This window comes from Pelmatolapia mariae, linkage group LG16_19 (assembly GCF_036321145.2).
Source record: "Pelmatolapia mariae isolate MD_Pm_ZW linkage group LG16_19, Pm_UMD_F_2, whole genome shotgun sequence".
In the NCBI taxonomy this organism is placed as follows: domain Eukaryota; kingdom Metazoa; phylum Chordata; class Actinopteri; order Cichliformes; family Cichlidae; genus Pelmatolapia; species Pelmatolapia mariae.
Genome location: NC_086241.1, coordinates 68,589,884 through 68,613,409, shown reverse-complemented (window position 1 = coordinate 68,613,409; position 23,526 = coordinate 68,589,884). Strand labels below are relative to the sequence as shown.

At 40.4% G+C, this 23,526-nt stretch overlaps 2 protein-coding genes across 2 annotated transcripts; both read right to left on the bottom strand.

Moving 5' to 3' along the window:
- Nucleotides 1-410: 410 nt before the first annotated feature.
- Nucleotides 411-1,729, bottom strand: LOC134644741 (interferon-inducible GTPase 5-like). The gene is made up of 2 exons (XM_063497782.1): nucleotides 1,171-1,729; nucleotides 411-1,036 (listed from the first exon to the last, which is right to left on the bottom strand). The coding sequence occupies exons 1-2, from the start codon at nucleotides 1,727-1,729 to the stop codon at nucleotides 411-413; spliced, it is 1,185 nt and encodes a 394-aa protein (XP_063353852.1).
- A 6,132-nt stretch (nucleotides 1,730-7,861) lies between these two features.
- On the bottom strand, nucleotides 7,862-15,879 carry LOC134644740 (interferon-inducible GTPase 5-like). The gene is made up of 6 exons (XM_063497781.2): nucleotides 15,852-15,879; nucleotides 15,624-15,753; nucleotides 13,301-13,487; nucleotides 11,706-11,821; nucleotides 8,798-9,360; nucleotides 7,862-8,581 (listed from the first exon to the last, which is right to left on the bottom strand). The coding sequence occupies exons 1-6, from the start codon at nucleotides 15,877-15,879 to the stop codon at nucleotides 7,965-7,967; spliced, it is 1,641 nt and encodes a 546-aa protein (XP_063353851.2). The 3' UTR covers nucleotides 7,862-7,964.
- Nucleotides 15,880-23,526: the final 7,647 nt, after the last annotated feature.

The following is a 23,526-nucleotide window of genomic DNA, read 5'->3' as shown; positions in this document are numbered from 1 at the left end:
ACTGCTTTATCATTTTACTAAATCACAAATAAAATACAAGTTCAGATAAAAACAGCAGCCATCATATCAGCTGATTACACACACAATGTGAAAAAGCATCACAGCAATGATTCAGTAGCTCCTCTACGTTATTAACAGGTTTTATCTGTAAAACAGGATCAAGTTTATTCTGATCACTGTGAAAGATAAATGTGCAGCTGACTGTGACTCAGTACATATATATTGTTAAATATTGCAGTGAGAGTGAGAGTGTGGAGCAGACACACATCAGGGTCAAAGGTCAAATCCAGGACTCTGCATTTAGCCACACATGTGGTCACCTGTTGAACCTGTGAGCTGAACTGGTGCCTGGATTCAGTCATTTAGGAGAATTTACACACAGCACACAGTCACTAAGCTTCATTTGACTTTTACTGACCCAGAGCTTTTTCAAACACCTTCTCAGCATCTTCAGCGAGCTCACTGAGGATAACATTCAGAACTTTGTAGGTTGTGATGAAAGAGAGACCCATGGCTACTGGGATTCCAACAATGGGAATAAATCTGGATGCTTCCTCTGCTGCAATTAATGTAGCTGTGTGTTCCACTTGGGTCAAAACCTTCAGGAGGAGCTCTGTAGTTATTTCTGCTGCAGCCAGTTGTGAAATGATGACAGCACACAGATCAGCGTATGGCACACCTGTTCTGTCAGAAAGTTTCTTCAGAGACGGGATATCGAGACCAAACGCATGAACATAATGTGTGACAGCAACAACCAGCAAAGCAAGATCAACAGCAACAGAAAGACCAGGAAGTGGAACAGCTGCTCCAGCTGCAGACAGAGTGGCCAACCAATATAATCGACGCTTGAAAGTTTTTTTCTTCTTCCTGATGATCTCTGGGTTGATGTTGGGCATGACGAACAGCAGAGTGTCCCTCTTGTTTGAAGGAAGGTCTCCGTCTAAGGTCTCATGTAAGAGAGAGAAGTCGTACAGGTGGAGCTCAAAGCTGGACACCAGGAAGACCTGCGGAGACCCGATGCCTAATCCTCCGAGTCCTGTTTCACAGAAGGAACATGTTAACATGATTACACACATAATGTAATGTAACAAATAATGTAAAGCTAAGACCTGAATATGAAAGTGAATCCATAAAGTGATCTCACTGAGCTGTAAGTGATCAGACACTCACTCTGAACACAGTCGTCTCTGATTACTTTGAGACTCTTCTCTTCATTGAAGTCTCTCTTTCTTCTCTCTGCATTTATATCGTTGTCAATCTTTGAGCGAACAAAGTAGAACTTTTTCTTCATCTTCTGAATCTCCTGAGCGAGTTTCACGTCATTTTCCGTGAAGCGAGTGGCTGAGATGATGATGAAGAAGTCAAACTTCTCAAATCCAACAAGCTTCAGGTACTTCTTAGCTGGAAACTCGGTGGTGCCGATCCCAGGAAGATCCCATAATTTAACATTGGGATAGTTTGGATGGGGGTACGGTGTGACCTCTGAGGTGGTTTCCACAACACCAGTAGGAGCAGCTCCCTCCTCATCATCACATAGTCCTCTGAAGGCATTAACAAAGGTGGATTTCCCAGAGCCAGACTCTCCTGTGATGGCGATATTTAGTGGGATATTATTTTGTTGTTTTAAATTTTCTTCAATCTTTGCAGCTGCTGCAGCAGTGTCGTTGTTCTGCAGGGCTTCTTTAACTCCAGGAATCAATTCCATATATAAGTAATCTTTGTCCTCCATGCTGATCCTTAAACAAAGAAGAAAAAATGTGGAAAATGTGACTTTTTTCTTGAACTGCAGAATTTGTACTTAACTACTTTAATTTGACATTTAAATTTAGTCATTCTTTATGATCAGATTAAACCGAAACCTGAAGTTCTATCTTTAAAGTTGATTTTGAGGTGGGATCTCAGTTTTTGGAATATTTCTATTTTAAGTTTTAGGAGGCCACTGGAATAAAAACAAAACTAGTTTAACATGTTGCTCCATAAGAAGCACGAGCTGTGAGTGTATCATCAGTCATGTAGTGACTGTTCTTGTTTAATGTGAGGCTTTTAGACATGAAACAGACCATAAACTTGGATGTTAGAAGAAATCTAGTAAAGGTCATTAATAAGACTGAAGGCGGGTCAGTGCTGATTCATATTAGTTTATAAAGCACAGTTACTGAGACGTCTGTAGATTATTTGATTATTTATTTCAGTGTGCTGTGCAATTTTTTAATCACATTTAAAGATCACTCCAACCTAAATTAATGAAAAAATCAGTTATTTCTTATTTCCACATTATCTCCCATGATGCTCCTTTTATGGCCGATTCAGGAATGACCTTTCTTAAAAGAAGAAGAAGAAGAAGAAGTGTATATGTGGCTAATGAAGCGTATCGTGCACAGTTTCCATTGTAAATATTAACCACAGTGAAACGAGGAACAGCAAGAATTAAATTAAATCTGAATTAAATCTGCTGCATTAATGACACAGAAACACAAGAACGACCCTTGAAATTTTGCCAGTTTAATCTTAATGTTTTAAGTTTACGAATCAAGAGCAGGGACACGTGACAGCAGCAAGAAGTTTGCAGAAAGTATGATCATATGATGGAGGTTTACCTGCGTGCTGTTGCAGTGATGATAAGAGCTGTAGCAGTGAGTCTGGTGATGGATGGAGCTGGTGGAAGTCACTGTGTGTACTGGTCTCTGAACTCTGAACCTATACTTATATGTGCATCCTGTAGCTCCGCCCCCTGAAAACAGCAAAGCATTCCTGATCTTTGGTCCTTCCTGTAGCTGTGAGTGGTTAAGAAATGATCACTGCTCCAAAGGCGAGCGCGCACAAAGCACTGTAAGCAGGATTCTGCAGAGACTTGAAAAGTTGCTGCTTACACCCTGAGTTACACAATGAGTCTTTCAGATGTCCCACATGGACTGTCCCGCGGCACACATTGTCCTGCTGGACACCACATGGTCTTATTTTTATTAGCCCTCGACTCAGCTGCAACGTGCTTACAGTTAGTTACGGGGTCAGTTTCCTTTTCATCAGAATTATCTTCTGTCATCCAGACATAAGCTGAGCAATCGTTTAACCAATTTCCCATCAAACCATAAAGATTATGGGAAAGTCACAGAACCATTGCTTGCATGTGTGCTAAAATGTTTTTTTCCATATTAGGTTTTAGCTTCTCTTGCATGCATAAGATGTGGGGAGTGGTCTCTTTGCACATAAGAAACCACAAGTTCCTGTTTTATAAGTTCAGCTATACCGCTCACTTTTGCTTTGTTGGTTCATTGAAAGGTTATGCCATATATGGTGTGACTGGAGATGTCATTAAGAGGTCGCGCCATATGTGGTGTGATAGGAAATGTCACACACACACACTCACTTGGTCACGTACGCGTGCCTTAACTGTCACATAACTAACGAGATGTTTTTATAACTGCTGTTGTCAATAAAAGAGGCAACAAGTCAGGTTCAAAGTTGGCTGAGATCAGGTGAAGAGCTTTCAACTCTGAGACCCTGACCGGACATCTCTGCTGCAAGTAAAAAGACAAAGAGCGCTGTGTGGTCTTGCTTTGTTCACACGGATCGGTCTCTGAGACAGCGGGGTTTACGTTTTAGACCCAACAAATATAAATACAACCTTTGTTTTACATCCCCACATAGCAAAAACTCAAAATCTTACCACGTCTTACCGTGTGTGTGTGTGTGTGTGTGTGTGTGTGTGTGTGTGTGTGTGTGTGTGTGTGTGTGTGTGTGTGTGTGTGTGTGTGTACGTGCTTTCTCTGTGACAGCAGAATTAAATCTGCGGCATTAATGACACAGAAACACAAGAACGACCCTCTAAACCAATCAAGAGCAGGGACACGTGACAGCAGCAAGACGTTTGCAGAAAGTGTGATCATATGATGGAGGTTTACCTGCGTGCTGTTGGAGTGATGATAAGAGCTGTATGCAGCAGTGAGTCTGATGATGGATGGACGTGGTGGAAGTCAGTGTGTGTGTACTGGTCTCTGAACTCTGAACCTCCACTTATATGTGCGTCCTGTAGCTCTGCCCCCTGAAAACAGCAAAGCATTTCTGATTTTTGGTCCTTCCTGTAGCTGTGAGTGGTTAAGTAGAGTTTTAGTATCAGCTACAGTAAACACTGAATGCTTAAAGCCTGGTTTTACAGCCAGCTGTATGAGTACAATGTAGAGTCTTATCATAGTTTCAATGACGGGGCGGTAACCATTCAATCAGGTCACAGTGATATCTTCACTGACAAACTGCACATCTACAGGAGATGAACCCAGACTCACTGCACTCAGTGAGTCTGGATGAAGAGAATTAAGAAGAATAATGTGTCATAAATGACTCATGTGGTCAGTCGTCATTCTTGTTTTGTTTTCAATTTGAGGCTGGAGGTGTTATTGAGGGGATACAAAGCAGGTCTCCTCCTGCTGTGGCTGACCAACAAGGACATAATGACGTTTACATTTGCTCCAATTTTATTTATACAGCACCAACTCAGGAAAAGCTCAGTGAGATTTATATTAAAAGGTAAAGACCCTACAATGTTACAGAGAACACCTCAACAATCAGATGATGAGGAGCACTTTGGTACAATGGGGAGGAAGAACTCCCTTTTAACAGGAAGAGACCTCCAGTAGAACTAGAATCAGGGAGGATGAACTCTCTCCTGTGATTGGTTGTGGGAGGATGCAAAGGAGAGAAAAAAGAACGCAGCTGAAAATGGGAGAATGGAGAAGAGAAAATCTAACAATTCAATTCAATTTTTATTTATACAGAAGAAGAAGCACTCAGTGCATCATGGGAATCCCCCAGCAGCCTACAGCTATTGCAGCGTGTAAAAGACTCAGAGCCACACAGCGTTCTGTAACTGTGTCTTTCTTTTATTTAACGTTATGGCAAACACAGTGCTTCCAGCTCGCCACCTCTGATTTCTCTGTGGCCAACTTTCCAGTTGTCTGCACTGCCGGTCCTCACCGTCACTAAAGAAGGAACAGAGTTTATCAATGTGATTCCTTCCACCTGACCCTCAGGTCACCTGATCAGGTCAACTTCAGGGTCACCTGATCCAGCACTAACTATATGCTTTACCAAAACGTTTTAAGCCTAATCTTTAAAGTAGAGATGGTGTCTGTCTCCTGACAGATTTGAGTGAAATGTGTGTCTCAGTCATCTCGGTAAGGAAATCCCTGAAAGTTGTCTCTGTTTAAGTGGATGTTGTGTTATCATTGGAAATGAATTGCTTCATGGGAAGTTTCCCAGCATTCATGTAGCAGCGTGGTTACTGATGTTACTGACAGGGTCTCCTGATCCAGCCCTAACTAAAAGCTTTTTAAAGCAAAGTTTGAAGTCTAATTTTAAAAGCTGAAGCTGAAGAGAGGAAAGGCTTGTGTCCAGATGACATAGTTACTTTATTTAAAGTTTTTAGTTAAAGTTTATTCCAAAGAGACAATGTATATTAATTAACATGAAAATATGTCAGATTTAGCTACACAGACAGTTACATTTATTCAACAAAAGCAAACCAAACATGTGAAAATAAATCAGAGAGAAATGCATACATGCATGCAGTGGGTTCAGAAACTAGTTAGACCTTCACTTTTTTCAGCTTTATTACAACTACAACAGCTACAACGTACTACAATTGCTTAAAATTATTTTTCTGCTCATAATTCTACACTCACTATTCTATAATGAGCAGAAAATATTAAAGAGATTCTTTGAAGGTTCCCTTTCACTTTTGGCAGCAACTAGCAAAACCTCAGCATACAGGAGATTTTTTGCCAGGCCTGAGGGTGTTTTTAAGATCTCCATTTCATATTTAGTGACTCAAACCAAATTCCATCGCAGATGAAACATTTTGTCACCAATAAATTAGGTACAGACTGAGTGCAATGAGTCTGGATGAAGAGAATTGAGAAGCTCTTAAGAAGAAGAATCTGTCATAAATAACTTGTTTGTCATTGATGTTAACCAGCTCTAAGTAGCCCAGGTCATCAGTGAAGCGACCGTCTCTTTTTAGAGCCTCCGCTGCAGTTATTCCTGTCTCTCTGTAAACACAGAGATACTTGAACTGTTTTAAAGCGTCATTTTTTTAAAAAACGTCTCTTTCTTTTTTGGCATTTAGTCCTCCCTTTGTACCGATGTAAAAGACAGAATAGGAATCTCTCACCTTTTTATATTTATTGAAAGGCCTCCAGCACCGTGAAAGGTTGAACACAGTTAATGTTGTGTCTGAACTGGATTTCACTCTGAATTATTATTGTTTTGTTTGCTTTCACTGGAGCAGGTAAATGAGTCTACAAAGTTAAAAAAAACAGATTTACATTTATTGTTTATGACTTTTATTGGACATCAACAGATCCCATTTATACACATTTAAGATATAACATGGAAAATATCCTTTTGTTTCCATATGGAGACTCGGCATTTGACCCATCCTAAATATTTGAACCAGCCACCATTAGGAACCATCTCCTCGAGCCAGTAAAAAGGTCAAGGACACAGTTACATGATCACCAATCTAACCTGTTTTTGGATAAAAGAAAACCATGTAAGCATGAGGAATATGAGCCCAGGAATCTCGGTTAAAAAAAGCACTAATTACTGCACATTATTTTCCGTGGAAGCTCCGCGTTAGCCACTACCAAACAACTGAGTTATTTTTACACATCGACCAGCATCTGGCCAATCCAACAGCTTTCATTGTTTATACTGTTACAAAAAACAAAACAAAACATCGGACCATAAAAATGAAAAATCACCATCGGGGCGGCATAGCTGGATAATTGCCAGTCCAGCTATGCCGCCCCCTGAAAACAGAAACGTTCATCCTGATCATCATTGGTCCTTTCTGTAGCTGTCAGCAGTTATGAAATGATGACTCTACGTCGTGAGCAAAAGTCTGCAAATAAACCTTTGCTCTACAAATAATTAGCTACGCCATTCGGAACAATTAGAAACTTTTTAAGTATTTTTTAATCACAGCCACATTGAAACACTGGTGTTTTAGAGGAAGCAATCGTTAAGTAAAATTTTCTTTAAAAGGGGACTTTACAAAACAGAAATTTAATATGGGAATAATCATAATAACAGGCAATAGCAAACAAAAATACAGTGAATAGCACAGCAATACAAGGCCAACTTAAAACCCAGAACAAGATCAAATAAACAAAAGCGGATATTTAAAAACAGTTGTTATTATTAATAAGACTCTAAACAGAAAGCTTTGTTAAATTAAAAAAATTAATTTCTAACTACTTTTTAAGTCCACGGGGTCAGCTACACGAACTCAGAGTGGGAGATTATTACAAAGTCTTGGAGCCACAGATTTGAAGGCTCTGTCCCCCCTAAGCCTTATTCTTCAATAAGGAACAACCAACAAATTCTGTGAATGAAGTGGAAGGAAAGTGAAGAAGAGTGGGCAGGCAGGTGAATATTCCCTTTTTAGGTAGGAGACCAGTGAGAAAGAGGGAGAAAAGACAGAAGAGAAAAAATCCTCAGATTACAAACACCATGACATTTGCGTCGCTTTTTTCAGAAACTTTGTCTTTATTATTCTGACACAGAGAAAACTCTTTTTTCTTTTTACAAATATTTCCTCAGTCTCAGAGGACAAGTACTCCCACTCCTCATGAATCCCATAGTAACCCGTTTTTGTGGTTACAGTGAGAGTGAGGCTGCATATTTGGTGACAGATAAAATCATAGTATTTATGTAGTATTTGTAAAAATTGAAAGCTTTTTTTTATATCCACAACTGCAGTTTTTTTTCCTAAATTGTTGTTTGTGTATTAATGAAAATACATGAGACCTGCTAAGGCCGATACACTGATCAGCAGCACACGGGCTGAAATGTGCAGCTCGATTATGACTTCAGTTTTTACTTCAGAAAAAAAAATATTTATAGCTTTTTAATATGATTCAGTTTTAAATGTGTCTCTTAATGACACTAACTTTTACTTTGGAAAATCACTCTGAGGTGCTCAAACCCAGAGCCCTTTCAAACACCCTCTGAGCATCGTCAGCACAGACATTAAGAAACGTCTTCAGAAAACTGTAGGGAATGATGAAAGACAGGCTCACTGCTGCTAGGATTCCACACTTTGGGATGAATCTGGAAGCTCCCTTTGCTGCAGCTGTTATCAACACCTTCATGATAAAATATTTGTCTATTTTTTCTGCAGCCAGCGGTGACCTGACAGCATTGCTCAGAACAGTGTATGGAACATCAGAGCTGGCAGCAATTCTCTTCAGCGATGGCTTATCAAGCCCAAACCCAGCAACATATTTCAGGAATGATGTGAACATCAAGATCAGATCAACAGCAACAGAAAATCCAGGAACTGGAACAGCTGCTAGAGCTGCAGACAGCAGAGTGATGTATTTCATGTTGGACTGAAAAGCTTTTTTCTTCTTGTTAATGATCTCCAGGTTCATGTTGGATGTGGCAAACAGCAGTGCATCTCTCTTGAGTTCAGGAAGTTCTTTCCTGAAGGTCTCGTGTAGGAGAGGGAAGTTGTAGAGGTGGGGATCAAAGCTGGAAACCAAGAAGACCTGTGGAGACCGAAACCCTTGTTTCTGGAGACCTGTGGTGTGAAAAAGAGAGAAATGTGTTTCAAAGTTTATGATTTTGATCATGAAACTCACTTTCACCCTTGTTTCTGATAGAATCCTACAAATGAGCCTCAATTTCTCACTGTGGCTCAATAAAACCTCATGTCAGTCACAAAGATGATGTGTTATAAACAAAATCAGGATGAATTCAACAAATTTTGATATTGTAGAAATAAAAATAAATTCACTTTGAATGGAGTTTGTCCTGATATGTTCCAGTATCTTCTCTTCACTGAACTCTCTCTGACTTCTCTCTGCAGCTTGTATATCGTTGTCGATCTTTGAACGAACAAAGTAGAACTTTTTCTTCATCCTCTGAATCTCCTGAGCGAGTTTCACATCATTTTCTCTGAAGCGAGTGTCTGAGATGATGATGAAGAAGTCAAACGTCTCAAATCCAACAAGTTTCAGGTACTCATCAAAATGTGGGGTTTGAACTCTAGGAACATCCCAAAGAGTGACATTGGGATAGTTTGGATGGGGGTGTGCTGTAACCTCTGAGGTGGTTTGTGTAACACCAGTTGAAGCAGCTCCCTCTGCTTCATCACCCATATCTCTGAAAGCATTAACAAAGGTGGATTTACCTGCACCGGATTCTCCTGTAATGGCAATTTTGAGTGGAATATTATCTTGCTTAATAAAACACTGTTTAATCTTTGCAATTGCTGCAGCAGTGTCGTTGTCATTCAGCGCTTCTTTAACTCGAGCAATTTCTTCTGGATGTGGATTGGATAGATCGTCCATGCTGATCCTTTAACAGAAGAAGAAAAGGATGCATTTAAAATCACTGCACTATTATGAGGAAACACAGAAACTAAAATTGGATCTAAAAGTATTTGAACAAAGACGCTTTTTAAAGTTGTCGTCGTACACCACAGGATTTTAAACCACACAATCAAGTTGTGATTGAAGCCAGACTTTCAGCATTAATTCGAGGGCTTCAATTAAAGCTCTGCATGAAATGTTTCACAATTACCAGATTTTTTTAATATATCACAGACATCATAGACAGACAACTTTGGACAGGAGTTTGCAAAAACAACTTGTACAAGAGCCAGTGAAAGGCTGGGTGAGCTGTAACTATTTATATAAACCAAAGACTAAAGATGTTTTCTAAGAAGTAGGAATGACAGCATTATTTATTTTGCCATAGGTAAATTATACTACAGTCTGTTTCACACTGACCACTACCAGTTAATTCTGCGCAAACATTTCATGGTCCAGAGGTTGCTGAGCTGAGGATGAAGAAACCTTCCTTAAAGTTATTTGCATTCTGCTGTGGATGACATATCTTGAGAGAAGTATGACTGAAAAAATGCAATATGTTGTGAGAAACAAACAAAAACTTTAATTAATTTCTTGTATTTTTGTTTAGACTTTTGCACATTTTAACAGCATGAACACTCCTTCGGCTTCTGCCTGTGCTGAGTGGGAGTATTGTTTTAGTGGTAAATGGCCTGTATTTGTATAGCACTTTACTAGTCCCTAAGGACCCCAAAGCGCTTTACACAACCAGTCATCCACCCATTCACACACTGGTGATGGCAGCTACATTGCAGCCACAGCCACCCTGGGGCGCACTGACAGAGGCATGGTTCAGAGGTTGCTGAGCTGACGCAGAAACCATTTAACGCTGCAAATACACTTTCTGTCGAAAGTAGAAAAACCTACAGAACAGTCAGTTGTATGACTGTTTTCTTGAAAGCACTAGTGATGTGTCGGTCGCAAACAAAACTGCTCTTAGAGCCGGATCTTTGACGAGAACGACGCGAGCCGGCTCCTTATCGCGAGCCGTGGGGATTTTTTTCTTTCTCTCCCTCTCTCTCTCGCACTTTTTTCCCGCTTCACTCCGCACGCGAGCCTTGTGCTTGCGCTGGGCAGAGGGGGGAGGGGCGGTAGTTACAGAGGGAGCACAGGAACAGAGCGGGAGAGAGAGAGAGAGAGAGAGCCAGGGACAACAACGTCACATTAGAAAGGTATAGTAATCATCCACAACTATTTTCAGTTACAGATGATAAAGGATTCAGAAAGTTTATTCATGCAGGCCCATATGACAGAGAATGTGCATCTTCTTTTTCTTCTTTAATTTATATTTATTTGTGTTGTGGTTTGCAGTGTTTTGTGTTGTTTCACTTTAAATTTGTTTAAAAGGAAAAAGCTGAAAATTTAAATAGTTAAAAGTTGAACTGTGACTAGTTGGTTTTTGTATTATATGGTTTATTTATTACATTTTATGTGGCGTGAATAAATAAAAGTATATTTACGGTGGCCCCTAGAGACAAAGTACGTACAAACACCAAAACACGTGAAAACTCCAAAACATGTAAAAACTCCAAAACACATACAAAAGACAACAGAAGTGCTCCAGGATGCTAGGCGCAGTGTTGAGCTTTTGTTACCTAGAGGCTAAACAAGTCGGCAAGTACTGACGACCGGATTTGTGTGGTAGTAACAGGTAAATGGACTTTTTTTTAAATTATTTTAATATATATGAGTGCTTGTTTATAAATACACAAACAATACACATATGCTTTCAATTGTGTAATTTAAGTGATCTAGGTAGCTCTGTTTTGAAGTTCAGTTAAAGCTAGGAATGTGTTTTGGAGTTTGTGCATGCTTTGTCTCTAGGGGCCACCACATATATTTATATATAAACATATATAAATAAAACCACTTTGTTTACATTAGTAATTCATTTTGTGCATACTTTTATATAAATGTTAATAATAAATTAATTAAAGCAAAAAAAACAACCGGAAGATCTGGTTCGTAGCCGAAAGAACCGCATCTTTTTAGTGTTTCGAGTCGAAAGAGCTAGTTCTCTAAAAAGAGTCGGAAATCCCATCACTAGACAGCACAGATGGTTTCTATTGAGATCATTTAATAAATGTGCAGCACAGTGTGCCCCTCTCTGTGAAAATTAGATAATGTATCACACCCACTGGCCTCTCTCTTTTTCTAAATAAGAAGATATTTGATTATTGTTTACACAATTATTGTTTGGATGTCAGCAGTAGCGGTTTTTGATACGGGCGACGGCTGCCCGGGGGCGGCATCACGGGCATCGGCGAAGAAAAAAAAAATGCTCGTACTCACGCTGCCCCGAAGTCATGCCAGCGCATATTGGGAATGTCATAGGCACCGATCAGTTTTCTATCGCCCATTTGCTGGGAGTAAGGGCGCCCTCCGTTTGCGAGGTGCGCTGCTGCTTGCTGCACAAGGAGAAGAGGGCGGAGCGGAGGGGGATTCTCTGACCGGCTGGAGCAGCATCTAATAACCAACTCGCAAAATAAAATGCAATAAAAACAAAACAACAAACACGAAAACACCAGACATTATGATACAGACTTATAATTTGCACCGATCGAAATTCTACACGCGAAAAGTGAGCGCGAGAGCCCTCGGTGCTCCTGCTCGCTGCTGAAGTGAAAGTAAACTTTATCGTTATCTCCGCTACATACAGTCCAGTATATAGAGAGACGAGACGACGAGGCTCCAGTTACAGCAGTGCAAGTAAACAAACAATTAATATAAGAACAGTAAGAAAATAAATATACGCTTTAGGACCAGGGGTAAAGGGATCAATAACAATTTAAAATTTACAGTTTGATGATTTAAAGTCTCACACACAACCTGTCGAAAGGGGAGGGGGGCGGCTGCTTCCAGATAGAGCACATTTCATTCATAATGTTGTAAATCCAAGCCCATTATGTATTCATGATTTAAATCCTGGGTTGTGCGAAATCCCAGAAATGCACCTTAGACAAAGTGAATCTGTGAACTAAGGTGTAGGTGTGTTAGATCATGTTGTGGTGATCCTCGGGTTGAGGGATGGGTGTTTATACTGGAGTGCAAAATTGAAACCAATGGAAGATGGACAAGAAAAGTTCAAAGTTAAATAGAAAAGAGGAGGAGAAACGAGCAAAAGATGCAGGTAAGTAGATGTGTCATTGTTTCAGGATGACCTGCCATTATCCAATAAGAATCAGAATACTTTATTAATCCCTAAAGAAATAATGTGGGTTACAGTTGCTCCAAGAAGAAATGGTAAAAATAGTAACAGTAACAGACTAAACTCCAAACAATACATTATGTTACAGATTTTAATATTAATTAGTCAGTGTCAATTGTTGAATTGTCCTTTTCTCATTGTATGACGAATTAAGATGGCTGTCTGGTGTGTCTCTGGCAAAATTCAGTATGGTTTCGACAACAGTTTTGTTAATGTATGGACTGGATGTCAGTGTTTGAGTGACTGGCAGCCTATACTGGTCTTCACAATCCACAGAAAATAATAATAACCCAATTCAATTCAGTTGTGTTTATATAATCACAACAATAACAGTGACAACAGTCACCTCAAGGCACTTCATACTGTAAGGTAAAGACGGCACAATAATGCAAACAACAATGATAGAACTTAACTTACACACGTATCCGCTGGTAATAAATTCAATTCAATTCAATTGTATTTATAACAGCCAAATCACAACAACAGTTGTGATTGTGCTGTTATAAATACAATCAAAAACACTAACAAGGTCCCGCCCAGGTTACTGAAGCCCGTCTAGAATCACCACTGACAGATACAACCAGCCGCGCGCACTCTTTCCTTTTCTACGTGATCACGGAAAATGTGCCCACAGACTGACGTAAAGAACAGAAAGTCTAATCACATGATGGAAGTTTACCTGCACGCTGTGCTTTTGAAGCGATGATAAGTACTGTCTGTAGCAGTGAATCTGATGGTGGAGCTGGTGGAGGTCTGTCTGTACAGAGTGCAGCCTTGTACTACTCTCAGCTGCACTCTGCTCCCACCCATATGAGTAGCCCCGCCCCTTGATGGCTTGCTCTTTGGTCTTTCTGTAGCTGTGTTTTCTGTAGTTAAGAAAAGAAAAAGAAAAGATACACTACAGACTGGAAAAACCGAAAGTAAATTTTAAGATGTTGATGGATCACTTGGAGCAACTGCATGTGGAGCACAAAGAGCTAAGAAATCTACACTGTTTCCACAGACATAACCTGTGTATTAATGCTTGCCTGTTACAGGACAAACGCTCCCCCTCCTCACAATTCCCAGTTTAACTCTTTGGTTGAGATTAAACTACATTTTGTGTGAATAAATATATTTTATTTTTTCACACGAAGGGTTAACTGATGGCACTACCGTAGCTGAACTGGCCGTACCATCGGGCATGATTGTTAGTTTTTATGGGCCTATGTTTTGTTTTGTTTTAACGGTATAACACTAGGTTTACTATCCTGCGCAAATTTGCGTAACTTCCCTAAACCCAACACCCCCTAGAATTACTGGCTTTTTTATTTTCTGGTGCAAGTCCCAAGGTGTTAAGCACCCCTGCTGAGATTTTCACAGGTCGTCAGCTTGTTTCTCCTACAGCTTTTGTTGTGCAAACCACCCATTGTCCTTGAGGCCTGGCACATTTGCATTTGCTCACTCAGAGTTGCTCAGATCCAAGTCAGGCCAAAACTCTGTGTTACAACTTTCAGAAATGCCTGGTAGAAATGCTTCAACTTACTCATGAGATTTTGACCACATTTCTTGCGGAAGTCACAGCTATACTGAACGACCGTTGTTGCCAGCTGCAAGAAATGCTTGGTAGGGAATGGCTGTAAGGTTCATTGTCCATTCACACAGTATATTGCAACCAAGCCAGACAAATTCGGGATCAAGTTCTGGATGGCCACGGATTTGGACACCAAATATGTCTGCAGTGCATCTCCTTACTTGGGAAAGGACCCTGTGCCAAATGCAGGGATGATGGACACTGGGTCTGCAAACGCTGTAAAGTTTGAAACACTTTGAAATAAAACAGACTTGTGTATCCATATATTGTGAATGTGTGTCTTTTGTATGTAGGTTGTAAGACAGAGGTTTGGCCTGCCTTGGATCTGAGTAAACAAATGCCAATGTTGCACACACACACACACACACACACACACACACACACACACACACACACACACACATACACACACACACACACACACACACACACACACACACACACACACACAGCAAATCTGCATTTATTTGTCTCACAAGTGGAAAATCTGCATTGTCATTGCAAAAAAGTGAACAGAGCAGGGTATAGAAAGTGCACTATACAAACAATCTGGAAATATATATATGGACATGAGTATTCAAAAAAATATATATATCTATATATATATATATATATAGATATATATATGATATAGATGTGTCTTTGTGTATAACTAGACTTTATGCATATTATATAAGGTGTGGCTATATAAATACATGTACAACTCTGTGTATATATGTTTATGGCCAGGCATCCAATGTAGTGACAAGGATTGACAAGAACTAATATTGCATATGAGAAATATTGCACATAGAAGCTACCATGGTGTATAGTACGCTGCAGGTAAGGAAGGAAAGTAGCCTTGCAGGGAAGGAAAGACCTGAATCTCTCATGGTTAGGGGTTGGGGGAGGGTGTGTTTGCACAACAAAAGCAGGAGAACAATGGAGCTGAAGACCTGTGAAAATCTCAGCGGGGTGCCAAGAGGTGTTAAGGTCGGGGGGAATTTACGCAGATTTGCGCAGGCTAGTAAATCTAGTAGTAGGGACTTGCACCAGGGAAAAAAGGCTCAGTAATTCTAGTGATAAAGGTCCAAGTGTCAGGTGAACTGAACTTCAGGTAAGAAGTTATGACCAGCTGTCAGGGTTCTGGGTCTGAGCGCCCCAGGATCCCTGGGCAGTCATGGACCTATTATATGTATTTTTGGTGTTTTGCTGCCCCCTCTTCTCTATCCGTGTAGATATGAGTGTGTGGGTGCATTTGAACCCTTGTTTATAGGCGCCTTCAGGCCTGGTGGGTGTGGCCCTGCTAGGGGACTGGCCACACCCAAAGCCACGCACCTGCTACTGATCAGGCCTCGTCGGGGGAGCTACTTAAGAGAGTCTTGGAGCTCCCACCGGCGCGGGATCATTGAGTTAGACTCTCAAGTCAGTGTGTTAGTGCAGGAAGTACTGATCGTGTTTGCCCGCAGTGTCTAACGGCTGCTTCCATTGTTTTCCCCTCAGAAGGAGCGTGGAGAGGAAGGAGAGCACGCACAGGGTGTGCAGAGTCACGACAGCGGGGAGCACGAACACGGACGCCACTGGAAGACACACACGGGAGTCTTGGGGAGCACGGGGATTAATTGTGCATCATTATTTACTACACTGTAAATAAACGCACTGTCTACTCATAGAGTACCGCGACTGGGTCCTTCCTTCCCCCACATCCCCACGGTCTGCTATGCCATACCGTGACACCTGCAGTCTATCTGGGTCAGATATAAACCAAGTTTAGGTGGAGTTTATTTTCACAGCTAGCACGACGGAGTTTCTATACAACTGGGTGGGTGCTATGATGTTACTGATATTGAACTTTATTTTGTTCATAAGGTTAATTAGTAGAGTTGCCAACGGCTCCTTAAAAATGGTATTCAGACAAAATATTTTGCGTTTCGTGTAGAGCTAAAAAGGAACAGTTTGTCCCGGACTTCAGCTACAATGAAAAAGACACAAAGCTGGAGTTATTCTGTGTCTTTGCTGCACAGCTGCCTCTTCTTTTCTCATTCTCTCCCCTCTCTCTCCCGTTTCTTCTTCAATCATGAAACTGATCAATGAGCAGCTGATCTGCATTTCTGTCTTGTTTGTTTATCGCCCACTTTGCGCCAGAAAGAGGAAACCAGCGGATGTCGAGCTAAACAACAGCAGCACTTTTGATCAGCTGTTGTTAGAATTTATTTAATATTATCTTCTAGTATCAGCTGATGTTTGCTGGAGCCACAGCTGTAAAGCTGCTGGTCATGATGTCGGTTTGGATATGTGGTGAGAGGGAAACATGAAGATAAAACCAGGAGATGTCCTTACTGAATCATCAGAGCTGAACAGGTGATGGAGAAACAGGTTTACCTTTTAGGTGACATGAATGAGTTGAAGTTATGAACTGTTTCTGAGAGACAAATAACACCAGGATCCTTTTCTAAGTAGCTGACAGCTGGTAACTGTGCAGGGGCGGGTCTAGCAAAGTTTTGCCAGGGGGCAGGTAGGGCATTAACAGGGAGAGGGGGGCACAAAGAAATACTTTCTTATTCTCATTTAAAATGTCTAACTTTTATAAATTAATTATCTGAATCGTACAACCAAAGTTTTTATCTGATATAAGATGTGTAGAAATCATACATATACACACAAAAATTTACATTACTGTCACAACAGCGTTTGTTTTCATTCAAAGGCTGTAATACCTGGTGGGCCGGTCTCTAGTCAAAATGCCCGGGCCCATTTTTTTGTCCCAGTCCAGTCCAGCCCTGGGCACGACACGCAGTGAATTCATCTGAGAAGGTGCATCAAAATATAAATGGCCGCGCCAGCGCTGCACATCGCAAATTAGCTCGCATAGACACATTAGCTGTGTCGCTTCTTAATGACGGTATCTTAGCTAACAACCCCAACTACCAGATTCAACTTGTAATTGGCTGAAAATAACATTGTTAGCTTTCCACATTCCGAAACTTCAAAAGCTTCAGGAGCTTTTTGCTCAGCACAGCATCAGCACCACGGAAAGACATGGATACATCCATAGGCTTGAGTCAAAAAGCATTTTTGGGACTTTCAGGTGTATGGACCAATGTTTTCTTTTCTGATCAAACCAGAAAGCTTTAATGAGCAGCTAGATTTGTCTCACATTAACTGGCTGAGTTAATGCCAGTTAATGCAACATTGAAGCAGCTGGAATCCACAGCTGTGTGTGTTCATGGAGCTGCATGTTCACCTGCTGGACATCACTACCTGACAAGTTTAACTGTCTTCAGAACATTGCAGAGGCCTTATTGACAGTATTTGGCTCTACATATCTGTGTCCGAACTCAGGGGAAGGATGCTCATAAGGACACTACCTACGTCACAAGGTAGTGTCCTTAGACGGACGGGTAGTCAGGAAGTGAGCGGCTGTGGACAGCCCCCTTTTTTCTCCATAGAAACTTTATTGAACAAACAATGAGTATCCAACATAACAGACGGGCTGTGGACAGCCTCCTAGCCTTCAACTCCGCCATTACTTGTGTTTTTTTCCGGTCACTAGCGCCACAGCGCGAAAACTTTAAAATGGACCCAGAAATGTCGCTCCGTTGTTTGGACAATTTTATTTCTCGAGGAGCTAGAAAAACCTTATCGTCGTCACCTGAAAGTTTTGTACCTTAGGCTCATCAGAGACAATCATATCCAGGTAAAATAATAATTGAATTATTGCCAGCGTTGTGCCAAAAAAGTGTTCGCCTGCCAAAACTGATTTCCAATGTTTCCATGTGTAATATGTGTAATATCGTTATGTATGTTAGTAAATAAACTTCAGTGAACATGGTTTACTAAGGGGTTTTATACATACAATAATTACCTGTTGTTAAAGTATCTTTATACCTCTGGTTATAATGTAGGTACAATTGATATATTTGTTGCGCTGTCTGCTGTCCTCTTGGCCAGATCACTCTTAAAAAATAAATTTGTAATGTCAATAAGATTTTTTTTTTTAACTGGATAAATAAAGGATATATAAAAGTCACTGCAAAAAACTGATTGCAGCTTCTACCTTGTTACAGGAATGTTGCTGGTGGCTCAAAGTGACTTGATATCACTAATGAGGGAAACATTTGACATGTTTCACGTATTATAGACCAACAAGTTATTCATAGCAGGTTAAATACGAGCAATCAGTTTAGGGCAAAAACCGGAAATCAGTTTTTGGCAGACAATCATTTTTTGCCACAACATCGGTCATTTTTACACATGTACTGTATCATATAAAATATATGAACTAAATATCTTTGAAACGTATAGAATCTAATCTTTTGTTTGTTTGTTTTTTTACATAGCACTTTATCAAACTGTTGTCTGCTACAGAGTTACAAGTATTATACTAATAATATAGCATCCACCATCTCCTGCTTGCATATTTCTGAAAACATCTTAGTGGTGTGGCAGCCACCAGTGAGCCAGCCCTGCAAACCCTGTGGATGGACGATGCAGTGGACAGTGAGGAAGCATCCTAAAGCTCTTTGCAGACCACCCTGTGTGATTCTCCACTTGCCGACCAGGAAAGACAAACCGCAGGTCTCAGTTGCAGCAGCTCATCCACGTCTGATCTTGCTCGGGCAGATTCAGCAACACTGCCAGAGACTTCCAGTAATCTATTACAGTTGTTCAAGAAACGGTCCAGGAACAGCTCACTCAGGTTAATCCAGTGTGAACAACTGTAAATATTGTTTTTCCATCTTTACATACTGTGTATTTGAAATATTCTTGTTTAATTGTTATTGTTATTTACTTTATTGATATCAAATAAATATCCAAGTAATATTGTTCAAAGTTAGCGTCATGTTCATACATGTTAAAAATGCCTGTAAATCAAATTGAGTTCAGTGACAATTACTGTTTGTTTGAATCAATTTATTAATAACATAAAACCTTTAAACTAATGCAACACATATAACAATGTAACAAATATATTCAAATAAATAAATTTCTCAATAGATACCTCATTTTGGAACTAATCTTTCTAGAAGTGAAAACAGTCTGTCCGTCCTCTCCCTGCTCTCCTCTCCTCAGCCTCTCCTTGCTGCCTCATGTCCTCTCTGATGAGGTCTAGCAGCTCATCATCTCTTTTCCTCTTTCTCCCTGTCGTAGGTGGCTGAGCCGCTTCGTCATCGCTGTCGTTTTGGTCACCCACTGCTGCGCTTGGCCCTGGAGTGTCCTCAGGGAGAGAGGACATTAGGACAGGAGGCTTAATGGAAGGCCTCTGTCCTATCACCTCATCCATGAGGGCAAACCAGGGCCAAGTAGCAGCAGTGGGCTTCCCACTGACCCCCTCTTCTGAGCCTGGATACTTGCAATCCTAAAGGCAGAGGAAATCAAAAATAACAGCAGGCAAATAAAAACAACACAACAACTCTCAGTAATTGCACATTTATTAACTTGTACGTACTTTGTATTCTTTAAAGTTATCTCATGTCTTCTGGCCTGCAAGCGGGTGACTTTCCCCTGCAGGCTCATCTTCTCCAGAATTGTCCTGATCACACACAACAAATAAGAGAAGAAAGGAAACCATGGCAACTATGTTAATCCCTAAACCCAAAAGTTTTCCCAGCAGAACACCAGAGGAACACCGTCTGGACATCGCAGGGTCTGTACAGCAGCGGTCCGTGAGTCGTTTGGTACCGGGCCACGAGAGTTAAGGCTCTGGTGTGAAATTTATGGTTTTCAGGGTTTTATCGTTAACTCGGTTTCCCTGAGTCTTTCCCTTGTTGTAGTTTTGTGTCTTATTTTGAAAGAAATATTTACACGTTACCATAGCGACCAGAGAGCATTAAGCGGCAGAGAGGAGGATGTTACTGTCAATATTGGCGCATTTTCAGGAGGATGCTGCTAATAAAGTTACACAATTACACAGTACATTCACGTTTATTATTATATTTACAAAATACCACAGTTTTTGTCTTGGTTGGATCATTTTATGTGGTTGTATTTTTCCACGATACCTTAAAGGCCGCTCCATGTCTGACATAAACCGGTCTGTGGCGCAAAAAAGGTTGGGGACCGCTGCTGTACAGCATGAGGGTTAATAGGACCGCACTCATATGAATATGATGTGTAAAATGATTTATTCTTGTACATCCACGCCGTAGCGGCTCAATTCTTCACTCTAGTGAAGAGGTGATCGCTTTCTCCTCGTTTTAATAAATTAAGCTGTTTGGTCTTTATTCCCCACAACATATCACCAATTCGAAAAAATCTAAATTAGCTGTATGAAAAATCGCGGGACCCCCCCATACAAACTGGTTTACGGTTATTTTAAATAAAAGAAACATGTCTATGCAGATGCCCAAAGTTTAACAAAACGACCACTATAACAATTTAACTTTTGTACAACCAGATTTTCATATACTTACATTTGAAAGTGTTTTCTACGGTGGCCCCTAGAGGCAAAGCACTTGCAAACTCCAAAACACTTGCAAACTCCAAAACACTTGCAAACTCCAAAGCACTTGCAAACTCCAAAGCACTTGCAAACTCCAAAACACTTGCAAACTCCAAAGCACTTGCAAACTCCAAAGCACTTGCAAACTCCAAAGCACTTGCAAACTCCAAAACACTTGCAAACGCCAAAGCACTTGCAAACTCCAAAGCACTTGCAAACTCCAAAGCACTTGCAAACTCCAAAACACTTGCAAACGCCAAAGCACTTGCAAACTCCAAAACATAATGGAAGTGCTCCGGGACGCTAGGGGCGGTGTTGAGCTTTTGTTACCTAGTAACTACACAAGCCATGAAGTACCAATGACCGTCGCGCTTCCCAGGTTGCCTAGCAACCATGATACTAACCACTGGAAACGAGTCATACAACTTTGTTTGACAGAAATGAAGGAGAACATATTTTGTTCATTTGTTTGTTTGTTTCTACAAGAGCTTTGTGTGATTTGATAAGTATCTGAGGCTGAGACCACAGGACAGTAAAACATGATTTTTGGGCTTCATTTCTGTACTGAACAGTCATTTAAGATTAGTTAATAAATAACAATTTGCTAATGTTGTTTATGAGAATAAAGTCATATCACATTGGTAATGTAAATATAATATGGCCAATATAATAGTTATTATATTGATCATTATTAGCTATTGCGGCAGTTAACATGAACTCTGTGTTAAATACTGAGCTTACAGATTCAAGTTGCAGTTATTTATGTCTTATCACCTTAAATCTTCACTCAAAGACAAGTATCTTTGACAGTGCATATATATATATATATATATATATATATATATATATATATATATATAGGTGTATCATATATAAGAGACAAATGTTGGTGCTTCAGTATGTCGGCATTACTAAATTTGGCTCAATGCTTACATATGTGTGTAAAAAGCAAATGTATGAACTGTGATAACTGTTTCTGATAAAATGAAGAGTAGACTGATATATTAAATATTCCTTTATTGGGTGAGAAAATCAGACCATGTCATAACTGCTTTAAGTCATACAGAATAGATATCAGGGCCTTAAACAGGCTGACTTCTGCTAAATGGGTCATATTGGGCAGAAAGTAAACAAACACATAACATCCTTATAGAATATGGTGTAACACTATAGATCAACTTACCTCAGAATATATAAAGCATATAAAGAATCACAGCAACATGATGCAACAAACACAGCAGTACTACTAATCCAAAATACTCAAAGCTTCATAGAACTGAAACAAACATTTATTTTTAGCTCCATTCTGCTGCTGATACATACTTTAGGTTTCTGAATATTAAACTTGTTGCTGCCTTTCATAGTGTGTAACTTGAAGGCCCTGAGTACTTTCTCCCACACTGAAAAAACTGGAATGATAACATTATTTGAAAATTACCTAATAAGACTGATTCAGGACAGACATTAGTGATGTTAAACTTTCCTAGCAGTCCTTCACAAACAGGGAACAGTCTGTCTATTCTCTCCATCTGTCAGCTGCTGCTGGCTCTTCCTCCTCCTCCTCTTCCTCACACACTGCTGAGTTTGTCCTGGTGGATCATCAGGGGTGCAAAGCCTCACAGATGATGTGCAGCAGTGGGTCCCTCAGTCTGTCCTCATTCTGGACACTTGCAGTTGTCACACATGGAAATCAAATGTGTGATAAGCTGCAGGATTCAAACACAAGTGTAACTTGTGTAAACTACTTTTATTCCACAATCAGAGAGAAAGAAACAGATAGAGCGTGCAGGACAGACAGACAGGTGACAGTCTCAGGTGTACACACTGCTACAAAACGGCACAGAGAAGGAAGATTTAGTGTTTGTGTTATTACGAGTGCTGAACAAGAAGAGTTCCCAGATGGTACAGTGGACACATGTGTGACTCCTGTGATTAAAGCATCTTTCTTTCAGCTTAACGAGTGAACCGTCAGCTCGTTCAAACACACGTTAAAGTCCGTTTGGCTCGACACCACCGAACAGAGGCAGCAATATAACATAGCTAACATTAACAGTGCAGTGGATCCTGCTTGTGCCGTGATATTCAGGACTGCAAACCGAGCAGCATCACTGACTTTCAGCTTGTTGTGTTTGTGGATTTATGACTGACTTTAATTATCCATGAAATCCTCACATTCTCTGTAAGACTAAGGTCGACTAATATTTTTAAGTAAAGGCTTTAAAACCAAGCTAATGTCACATAACTTTCCCAACATGTGGCCAACAGTAATGTTTTAATGATCTTCATTATAAAAATATTTGCGCATAAATAAGTGACATAATATTCAGCACTTACTTCTGAAAGTTTACTCTTCGGCCGCTCCGCTTCCGCCGTTTTTTCGGCAAAATTATCCACACCACCGCCGCACTATGAAATCTGGGGTATGTTGGGCCATGAAGGCTTCACCGACCCATCCTTAAAATTCAGGGAAATTAAGGACCGCATTTGAGGGCCGCAGTTGGAGCAGCCTTTGAATTAGGACAGCCTTCGTCGTGTCACTGTGACGTAATCGGCCTTAAAATGCGGCCTACAGCCCAAATCCGGTACTTCATGGTTTGTGTAGTTACTAGCTAACAAAAGCTCAACACTGCCCCTAGCGTCCTGGAGCACTTCCGTTGTGTTTTGGGGTTTGCATGTGCTTTTGAGTTTGCAAGTGTTTTGGAGTTTGCAAGTGTTTTGGAGTTTGCATGTGCTTTTGAGTTTGCAAGTGTTTTGGAGTTTGCATGTGCTTTTGAGTTTGCAAGTGTTTTGGAGTTTGCAAGTGTTTTGTAGTTTGCATGTGCTTTTGAGTTTGCAAGTGTTTTGGAGTTTGCAAGTGCTTTTGAGTTTGCAAGTGTTTTGGAGTTTGCAAGTGCTTTGGAGTTTGCAAGTG